Source organism: Vidua chalybeata, chromosome 2 (genome assembly GCF_026979565.1).
Source record: "Vidua chalybeata isolate OUT-0048 chromosome 2, bVidCha1 merged haplotype, whole genome shotgun sequence".
NCBI classification, from domain to species: domain Eukaryota; kingdom Metazoa; phylum Chordata; class Aves; order Passeriformes; family Viduidae; genus Vidua; species Vidua chalybeata.
This window is the reverse complement of record NC_071531.1, coordinates 66,407,320-66,418,066: the sequence shown is the minus strand read 5'-3', so window position 1 is coordinate 66,418,066 and position 10,747 is coordinate 66,407,320. Positions and strand designations below refer to the sequence as shown.

General features: G+C 44.1%; 1 protein-coding gene across 3 annotated transcripts; it reads left to right on the top strand.

Annotated features, from left to right (window-relative positions):
• The first annotated feature begins 65 nt into the window (after nucleotides 1-65).
• On the top strand, nucleotides 66-10,539 carry GPR161 (G protein-coupled receptor 161). 3 transcript variants are annotated; one of them, XM_053936000.1, is made up of 8 exons: nucleotides 66-148; nucleotides 735-824; nucleotides 1,683-1,772; nucleotides 1,866-2,277; nucleotides 2,795-3,519; nucleotides 5,047-5,151; nucleotides 6,413-6,532; nucleotides 7,822-10,539. In XM_053936000.1, the coding sequence occupies exons 2-8, from the start codon at nucleotides 791-793 to the stop codon at nucleotides 8,067-8,069; spliced, it is 1,734 nt and encodes a 577-aa protein (XP_053791975.1). In that variant the 5' UTR covers nucleotides 66-148; nucleotides 735-790; the 3' UTR covers nucleotides 8,070-10,539. The 3 variants fall into 3 exon arrangements, with proteins under 3 accessions (XP_053791975.1, XP_053791976.1, XP_053791977.1); XM_053936001.1 differs by having other exon boundaries at nucleotides 80-148; nucleotides 461-824; nucleotides 1,893-2,277; XM_053936002.1 differs by lacking the exon at nucleotides 735-824 and having other exon boundaries at nucleotides 101-148.
• The last annotated feature ends 208 nt before the right edge of the window (nucleotides 10,540-10,747 follow it).

Genomic DNA, 10,747 nt, shown 5'->3' with positions numbered 1-10,747 from the left:
GCGGCGGCCTGAGGCGGCGGGGCGGGACGGCGGGAGGGGCAGGTACGGGCCGGGGCCGTGTCTATGGCGGGGGACGCTCGGGCCGCCGCGGCTGACGGGGATCCCGGGCGCCCTAACCAGGAACGTCCCGCTCTGGCGGCGGCGGGCGGTGAGTGCGGAGCCGGGGAGGGGACAGAGGCGGCGGGACCCGCTCTCCGCCGGCGGGTGGTGGGGAGGCGATGGATGCCCAGGGCGGAGGATCCTGTTCCAGCCCTTTGTTCGCTGCCGGAGGGAGCGCAGGGGCAAAATGGCGAACCCCCCCTTACCCACTGTATTTAGAAGTCGGTCCCACCCGTTTCGTGGGTGTGCGGGAAGCCTGACTGCGCTGCCCGCGGCCGGGATGGGATGGGGATGCTGTCCCCGCCCCGGGCAGCCCTGGCCCGGGAGGGCCACCTCTGACAGACGTCGCTTTCCTCCTCAGGGTGCAGCAGGGCCGTGAGGGGACGGGGAGCGCCAGGTGTCCCGAGCATCGCTATCGCAGGGAGCGGCCGCGGGGGGAAGCCGCCTTTCCAAAACCCGCTCCGGCCAAAAAGTTGTTGGAAGGGCACACAGAGATGGTGCAGGCATGCTGAGAGAGAAAGAAACTCGAGGGGAAGTGTTTTTGCACACTTTATCCTCAGTCAGAGGCTAGGGAAGAGCTAAGTTATGTTTTTTTTCAAAGTATGGCCCAGTAATGTCTTTAATTATGTTCCTAGGAAAGTACAGATAAAAATGGAAAAAAGGCATCTTTCCAGACTGACGGTGCTGCTTAATGCCACAGCAGCCATGCAGATGGAAGCATTACTGTGAGTACTGTCTGGGACCCATGTCTGGCACAGCTGCAGAATTAGCTAAGATAACTTTCCTGAGTCCTTTACTTCCCAGAAATGCTAAAATCAACTTTATATTAATTGGTGGACTCTTTTACTTTTTTTGGTCTGCATATTTGAATTTTTTGGTTGTTTGTTTGTTCATTATGCTGTCCTGCAGATGGGTGAAGGACTGAATGAAGTAGGTAGTGAGTACTATTTAGAGGCAGCAGGGAAAAGAGGAATTGCTAAGGAATTGGAAGAAATAACAAGGTTTCACAAAATGAGGCTGTGAATAAATTGGATGGATGCTAACACCAAGAGTCAAGGATTAAAGGTTCTAAAGCATTTCTGTAGCATGGACCTCAATGCAAGGAAGTGTGTTTCAAACCTCATGTACAGAAAGCCAATTCCTCCAGTCCTTTGGTGCTGGCAGTAAAATACAATCAGCAGAGTAGCTAAGGTGATTATGAACATGCAGAAATGATGTTGGGAGAGTACGTGCAGTGGTCCCTGAGTCTTTGAATGTTACTTAGTGACTGTTAAGAGTCAGCAGGGTATGACTAGCCAGGCATCCACAGACCACTAGCAAATGCTGTATAGGCAGAATACAAGGTAACTATCAGAATAGGCAGATTTTTTTTTTTAAGAAAATACTTCCTTTAAAGTAAGAGAAACAAAGATGTTTTATATTTGTCTTGTTTCTTGAAGAAACAAGTTACATTATTGTTTCTTCACAGCCTAGATGAAGGGGCTGGTAAGTAGGACGTAGAAACAAGTAAGGTCTGTAGAAAATCTGTATTTTCTTTCTTATTTCCCCCCCCCCTTCACACCTTCTTGTCTTCCCTGTTCTAGGCTTGGTGTTGTCCTCTTTGGTGTGCCCACAGGCAATTTACTGCCCCTTCACTTGCCCATCTAAAATATGCAGTTTCCTGCATACTACAGGTAAATTTTAACAAAGGCAAAAGGGCCTCCAGTCTTTGGAAAGAATTTGAAGAACTATTACCTGAATGTTTCTGAGCATTGTTCTGCTTCTAGCTGCTCAGCATGTCTTGGCTGCTCCAGGTTTGCACGCTCTGACCATGAGCAGCAATTCCTCCCTCAGCAATGGGAAGGGCCTGAGGAACCTGACCACTGAGGAAGATGGGGCAGTCAGAGTCACCGAATCCATTGCTATAATTGTCATTGCCATCTTCATCTGTTTGGGCAACCTGGTGATTGTTGTCACCCTGTATCGCAAGTCGTACCTTCTCACCTTGAGCAACAAGTTTGTGTTCAGCCTGACCCTCTCCAACTTTCTACTCTCCGTGCTGGTGCTGCCTTTTGTCGTGACCAGCTCCATCAGGCGAGAATGGATCTTCGGCGTTGTTTGGTGCAATTTCTCAGCCCTGCTCTACATGCTGATCAGCTCAGCCAGCATGCTCACTCTGGGACTCATAGCTATAGACCGGTAAGCTGCTCTTTGGTAATGAATTGTAACAAATTGTCTGCTCCTCTCATAGAGTAACCATTGCTTGTTCATAGAGTTGAGAAGCACTGCAGAGGGTTACAGGGTGTACTGCTTGACTGTCATTTCAGCCCCTCATGAAATTTTGATGTGGAGCAAAAGAAAGTGAGGTCATCAATACTGGAAAATGCAGACATTCATTTAGAGTTTTTTAAAGCTCTTGATGGTATAATAACATACTATTTGATAAACATGAAATAGTGACTTAAAATTCCAGATTATACCCTAAACATACACCCACACATAGGTACAGATTTAATGGTTGCATGTGTCCCTTCAGCCAAGTTTGACAGTCTTGACTGCAGTGATACCTACTTTTACATGTAATTATTTCTAGAAACAGGGCTTCTGAGCCTGTTTGAAGAAAAAAGAACTAGATACCAGCATCATTAAAGCATGCTCTTTTCTTTATTGCATGTGTTTTCTGCTCCTGTGGACTACTTCTTTTCTTGCCCCGCAGGTACTACGCTGTGCTGTACCCTATGGTTTATCCAATGAAGATAACGGGCAACAGAGCAGTGGTAGCTCTTGTGTACGTCTGGCTGCATTCCCTTATTGGCTGCCTCCCTCCCCTTTTTGGCTGGTCCTCTTTGGAATTTGACCAATTCAAGTGGATGTGCGTGGCAGCCTGGCACAAGGAGGCTGCCTACACGGCCTTTTGGCAGATCTGGTGCGCGCTGCTGCCGTTCATGGTCATGATGATCTGCTACGGATTCATATTCCGTGTGGCAAGGATTAAGGCCCGCAAAATCCACTGTGGGACTGTTGTCATTGTGGAGGAGGACTCGCAGAGGAATGGGAGGAAGAACTCCAGCACTTCCACGTCCTCCTCTGGCAGCCGAAGGAACGCTTTCCAAGGGGTTGTTTACTCAGCCAACCAGTGCAAAGCTTTCATAACCATCTTGGTTGTCATCGGGGCTTTCGTCATTACGTGGGGACCTTACATGGTAGTAATAACATCAGAGGCACTTTGGGGTAAAAACAGTATTTCCCCTGCTTTGGAGACATTGGCTACATGGCTGTCCTTTTCCAGTGCCATTTGCCATCCGCTAATTTATGGGCTGTGGAACAAGACCGTGCGCAAGGAGCTCCTGGGAATGTGCTTTGGGGATCGGTATTACCGCAAGTCCTTTGTTCAGCGGCACAGGACATCGAGGCTCTTCAGCATTTCCAACAGGATCACAGGTAATATGTGGCTGCAAAAGACACTTCCTTAATACCACCAAGAGCAAGGCTTCCTGTCTGCCTGTGTTTGGCATATTTCAGGGCTCTGTAAAGAGAGTTGGATGTTTCTGGAATTTTCAGCAGTCTTTTACCAGTCAGGTTACATTTGAAAGAAGAATTTTCCTCTTTTTTTTATAGTTAACATCGTTCTCCTACTATAGTAAAACTTTCTCAGGCAGAGAATACATAGTGATGAGGTTAATAAAAATAATTTATTTTCTTCTTTCTCAAGCATTTCCTTTTGTGTGCCTTCCATTTTGTGTTGCCCAGATTTGAGCTCTACCAATGGTACTTTTTACTGCACTTTTTCTTTGATTAACAGCCTTATGCTACAACTGTCTAAAATCCACTAAGGTTCCACTGGCGTAACTGTTTCTGCAAGTTCAGTTTTTAGGCTTAATGGTTGGGAAGAAAAGATCATAAACAAAGTAAAACTTTGTATTTTACTATGTGTGTAAAACCATAGAACTATTTGGTGTGTTCCCAAGTTGCAGACTGAGACCTCCAGTTGCTCAATTTGGTGGCTTGTTAATTTTTTTTTTAAGTAGCAATGCAGTGACATTCAGATTTTTAATAATTTCCCTGGTCATGTTCAGAAGCTTCCAAAAATAGAACATCTTCAAGGGATATTTCATGCAAAGGCCAGAACTGAAATTATTTAATTTGGAAGGATGATCTAAAATGCAGAAGGAAGATGAGAGCAGCAATGCATCCATTATCTTTTCTGCAGCGTGGGAACACAGGGAGAGACTGTCATGTAAATGAAAGAGTTATGGAGCTGTAGCCACATAACAACCTCCAGGAGCTTTGGCAAGTCTGTATTCAGGAAATGATATGGAGTAATACATTGGAAACTGAGGTGCGGAGGGAAAAGACAGGAAACTTTTCTTTTTCCAAGTGATAAACTTGAAGTTGTCAGCTTCTTATCAGATGTCTTAGCTGGAGGCTGATAGGGAGGAGAAAAAGACCCCCAGCAAACTCACAACAAAATCTCAAGGTGGGATCCAAAGCAGCACCTTTGTAAAAATCCCACAATCCCCTCCCTTCTTGTTTTGGAGATTTGAAAGAAGTTGGGCATCTCTGGTCCCCAGCCATGCTCCTAAGCTTCTTCCCACACCAATGGCCTGTCAGAGCTGCTGGTGGCTACCAGGTTATTCTCCTTCTAGAAGATCCCTGGCCAATCTCCCCATCCATGTGAGAGCATATGCTTGGTGCTCAGCCTGTCTGGCTGATAAAACACATGCAGTTGCAAAAACAGTGGGAGAGAGATGGTGTAGAGAGAAAGGAGACTTGCCTTTCCAAACCTGAGAGCTGCTGACTGGATTTCCAAGATGGGAAGTCCAGGAGCTGTGCTCTCTGCTTCACCAAGGTAAGTTTTATATGCAGAATAATAAATAAGGCAGTAGAGTGGGTATTACTGGAAGAGGTTTTTACCATTGCAAACCCCTTAATCATTCACTGTGTAACAAAAACAAAACTTTTTTGCAGATTTGGGACTATCTCCTCATCTTACTGCCATCATGGCAGGTGGGAGGCCACTGGGAAACAGCAACAGCACAGGAGACACAGGTTTCAGCTGCTCACAGGATTCAGGTAACTGCAAATCTCTTGCTCCCTACTTGGGCAGAAGTTTGCACTTGGCAGCAGTCTCGTGGACAGTCAATATTTACACAAACAGATGTCTTCTGGTGGACAAATGACATAAAGCATCTGTTCTAGCTATTCCAACAAAACTGCTGCAGTTGCTTTTTTCCCCCCTTGCTCTCAATAGATTTACTTGCAAAATGCTGCTTACAGAATGGTGACCCTCCCTTGGTAATGTGTCCTGGGAACAAGACTCACAGCTTTTGTGTCCTTCTCCTTCAGTTTCTGTTGTTCTTTGAAGACTTTCTCTGTATCCACAAGGAACAGAGCAACAAAGTGCTGTGAACAATGTGCTTCTCTGTTTCCTATTTTGTAAGAGACCTTGTCTTGTTCATCCTGCAGTGTAAATATAAACACTTAGGATGGTTTCAACTTACGATTTCATTACTACTTAAGATCTCTAAATTGAAGATGGTTTGGAAAAGGGAAAAAGAGTTCTAATGGTAATTTTCTATCCAGATCTGTTGCTAGATTTTTCTGGCAGTTAACTCAGCTACCAGTCCTCAACTGCAGTAGTTATTTTAGAGAGTTTTTCTGCTTTAGAGACACCAGAGGGTGATCTTTTAAGCTTTGCTTGGTGTAAGGGATTTGTGTCCTACTTTTGTAAAGGAAGTCTGTGGAGCTGGGATTTATTTTTGGTAGTTGTTTTGTGCTGGTAGTTTTCTGTCTATTGTGGATAGTCTGCAGTTGTATGTGATAAAGAGAGAGCAGCCTCCTGGTAAACCTGCCTTAGTTAAGAGGATGTTGTGTCACCATCTTGTGACAGAAGTTTAAACAAATGAACAAAACTGAAGCGATACCAAAAGGCTGTTAGAAGTGCCACTGCTCGTTAAGGAGGGAGCACAGTCCATAGCCTGGGAATGGATACAGAGGTCCACTGTGAAATACTGTTTCACTTTGAATGCTTTTACTGTGAGTTACTACAGAGCAGAAGGAAGCCTTAGTCCTTCTTGCGTTGTTGCTTTCTGCATGTAGTACATGATCCTGGGGCCTGCGATGCCCAGTCTCTAAGGAGAAGATTTCCCAATCCTTTCAATGAAAACTGACCTCATTCTTTTTCTGTGCAGTGTTTCATTTGAGCTGAAATTTACTCAAAAAAGCTGGGTTTAGACATCTTTTGAAGGAACTGCTGAAAATGGGCTGAAAATGTTTTGTCACCATATTGTATCGCAGTGTTACTGTTTAACTTGAGGGTTCTTGCTCTTTTCAGGAACAGATACAATGCTTCTTGAAGATTATAGCTCAGATGGCCCTCATGCCCCACACTGCATCTGTCCCCCTCGAAGGAGGAGTTCAGTGACATTTGAAGATGAAGTGGAACAAATTAAAGGTGAGTGTAGGGGTAAGTATGGAAATGCTCAGAGTCAACTATATTGAATGCTCAGGAAGCCTCCCAGGACCTTGAGGATTGTCTTGAAAAGTATCTGACCATTGTGTGTCTTGACAGACCTGATCATTCATGCAGGTACAACAGAAAGCAAAATCAGGCCTTTCTTCCAGATCTCAAGTAGCAGCAGGCAAGGACAAGCTGGCATTCCCTGCATATATAAAAAATTGCAGAGCAGTATCCTGTCTGCAATTCCACTCATCTTGGTGGCTGCTACAAGTTTTGTCTGTTTTGTGTTTCTTGGGGAATACATTATCCTGCCCTCATATTTTGGTTGCATTATCCCTGTGTTTCTCATTTGCTGTCTCTTCTCAACTTTGTCACTTATAGACTTGAAATTCTTCCATTTACAGACTTCAGGGATCTTGAATATAATTTTGTTCTGTCTCATTTACTTTATACTTAAATTCTACTTTGCTTTTTTTTGGGTTCCTCAGCAGGTATGGGTGAAAACAGATGAATCACATCCAGTTTTTTCAGTCAACTTGCTTGTTGATTCTGGGCTAGCAGAACATTGCTGTGATCATCTGTAAAATGTCGGAACATTAATTTATGCTGATAGTTACAATAATTTTAATAGAAGACTTGATAATAACAACTGAATTTTCTAAACAATATATGATTGTGGAGAGGATGAAAATGAGCAGAATGCCTTTAAGAATCAAGTAATAATAAAACCTGAAATAATGAGAAAACTCTTTCTATGGAATTTTTAAACATCTTGGCAGAATTCCCTTTTGTCCTCTTCCCACCATAAGATGAATGTTTCCTTGTACAAACACATTAGCATACATTTCCCACTATCTTTCTGAGTGATTATGTAGGAGCAGACATCTAATTTCTTGTGAGAGTGAAAGAGGGAAGTCTCAGTGCACAAATCCCCACAGGTTTAGCAATTCTCCATGATGAATCTCTGGCTTTTCAGCATCCCTGAGGCTTTAAATTATTTCAGCAGCCTCACTGAAGAGTTACATTTAGGATGAACTCTTGTATTGCTCAACATGTTGGTGAGTAGAGAGGTGTACAGATGCTACAAAAATAGCTGCACTGACACAGATAATCCCAGGTCACTCTGAAACTTTGTGTTCATAGAATGGTATAGGAAGCCTGGGTATTGTTGGTAAATGTGTAGTTACTTTGCAGAAGGCTTGATCATGCCTTTACAACAGGATCTATATTAGTTTTCAAGCATTTGCACAGCCATGCTTACCGTTATCTATTTTTTTTTTCAGAGGCTGCAAAGAATTCTGTTCTTCATGTAAAAGCTGAAGTCCATAAATCTCTGGACAGTTATGCAGCCAGTCTGGCCCGAGCTATAGAAGCTGATGTGAAACTGAGCCTTTTTGGGGAAGATGCTTTACCAGGAGCCCCATTCCCCTCGTGGACTCTGGCAGGAAGCAGTGGGAACACCCGGCGTGGTGCCAGGCCCCATGCCAGCCAAAGACAGAAGCTGCAGAGCATCGATGAAGGGAACATTTGACAGGAGCACTGGAGTAGGAAAACAGAATGAAACCACTAAGCAGGGCCTACTGCAGCTGGTAGTGTTTCACCAGAACCAGGACACCTTGTTGGGATGTTTCCACTGTTTTTTCAACACCTGGAAACAGCTGTGTTCCAGTACTTGCATTAGTGTTTTACAGCAGTGTTTGTTTACTGGTTGGGGTGCTACTGACTCTTCTGCCACGTCATTATCACACAGTGCATAGGAATGCAGGGCTTGGTTTCATTGACCACATCATTAGTCAGTTGAATCTTGGGCCCATTGGCCAAGTTGGTACAGGAACAAAACAGAAAAGGTATGTGCAGTGTTTAATTCATTGTTACATCCATCCTCTTCTGACCATCAGGATAGTCAGTTGATACTTGACAGCTGGAGTGCTCTGATAGGAGCTTGTGCATTGGATAAGACATAAAGCCTTACTCCCAGCTGAGCAATGCGGACTTCACTAAGGACAAAACCTGAACTTTTCAGAGAGCTCATGCAGATTATGGTCCTACTTGACCTTTGCTGGGGGATATTTCTGTCTGTTCAGCCATCAGAATGCCAGATCTGACATTGGACTGTGCTTTGCTTCAGCAGCATGGATACCAGCTCCTCTGGATGTAATGAATGGGAGTAAACATGTGCTGGGAACAGCACAGAGATGGGATTTGAGGAACTCATTAGTGTAGAATTCTTAGTTTCTCCGAGAACTTCAGCTCATGTTTTGCTGTTATTAAAAGAACACTCTGTGGCTGTGCTAAAGTTGACAGAATATAAATAAGATAGTACCATTTCATATTCAGGATTCATCTTCTAGAGAAAAGAGAGTTAGCTGGGTTTTTTTTTTTAATCATGAGGGAATGTAGTATTTAAGCTGTAGTTACCTCAGTGCTTCCATTTCTTGGAGTATTAATTCATTAATCTCAAAAATAAGAACATTTGGCACTTATATTGCACTTTGCATGTTCTTAAGCACTCTACAGACATTACCTTGTTGGGCCTTTGTGAGAGGGTTGATCAGCCCTGCTTGCCAAAGAAGTGGAACTCAGCACAGCCAAGCTGCTGGCAGTGAAACAAGCTCCAAAGGTGGCAAGTTTTGTAAGGAAAAGAGGGATGAGGTGGATCATTCGAGAATATCAAGCTTGAGGAACCTTTCTGTGCCTTCGTGGGCTATCCCCTTCCTTACTTTGAGGGGGTTAAATCCCTGCCTTACCGTGTATTTCAAAGAGGAGACATAAGTGAGCAGGATCATTCTTTGGGGGTGGATGTCAGTAGCAAATGGAGTTAAGGACTAAGGGTTTGCATTTGTTTGCTCTGTGTCTGCTCCCCTGTGCCTCTACCTTTCCTCAAAAGTGCTTTGTATGAGGTTTTGCTGCAGATTGTTTGGAAACCAGGAGCAGGATGTTTCCATCTGGGCAAAACAGGGTGTACACTCATTAAGTTTTGTCTTTGTGTGACTTATTCAGAGGCACAGAAGCAAAGTGTTGTGAGGCAGAGCCTCGGTCCAGTACTGTATTTAGACATCCTATTTGTCTTTGTTCCTGACTCAGAGATGTATTTCAGCACAAGCTTATGTCCATCTCTGGACAAAGCAACTTGACTTTCTGAACTAGCCTGAATCCCATAGCGTTCCCATGTAAAATATAACTGCATGCTTAAAATTCAGTACATGGTTTGCTGATTTAAGAACAGGCTGTTAGCCTTAAGCAAGAACACTTAAGCTCCAGAAAGATGGCTCTTAGCATAATGCAGGAATAAATCAATTAATAACAGGGAGGTTCTAAATCCTGCATTTTTTACTTCTAATGTGTTAGAGAGATTGCACCTGTGGGCGCTCATTATGAAAAAAAGAACCAAAAATCCCAGTATTTGCCGGGAAACGCCCTGCAGCGAGGTTATTACTGCTGTCGTTAACATTACAATCACAGTCGCGGGTAGTACTCAACACTCCTTAAGCTGTACACTTGCCTGGAAGTATCTCGCGTGCTCCCTTTTATTCCGTACTCCTGCTTGAAACAAGTTGAGCAGAGCCGTTGCTGAATGTCAGAAGGGCACACACGAGTATGAATGCATTGTGGAGTAGTAGGTGCTGGCCCAAAACGCTGTGTTTAGGAGAAGAAATTCCAAGGCACGCGTGGAAGCACAAAATCCATAGTGTTGTGTAAAAAGCACGTTTTTCACACAGGTACTGAGACAAATGCAGCCTTCAAGCAGGTCAAGGGGGTTGCAAGTTTACACCATAGCTGAATTTGGCTGCCAGTGTTAATGTCACTAATCTGTTATTTAGTGTAAATATTGTTCATATTTTTGTACACACGTTATAACCCTTCCATAATTCTGTTATTACCAGAGTCGTTCTCTCACTTGAGTTGTCATTAACAAAAGCAGTAATTCAGAAATATACACGTTTTGTAAAACTGTATTTCCCGTCTTAAATACAGAAGAGAAAAAACCCAACTTACTTCCAGTTCCCGATGGTCTGTGGTGTTTGTACTATTATTTCAACTTACATTCATCTTTAAAAATTTTACTTCTAAACTTATGTCCAGCTGGCAGGATAAGCCTGTCAGGCGCGGCAGCTGGAGCCGTGTCCGGGACAAGGAGGTGTCCCGGGTGGAGCACGGCTTCCCCCGCTCCGGGCAGGCTTTGGGAGCGCGGCCGTGCCGGCGGTGCCA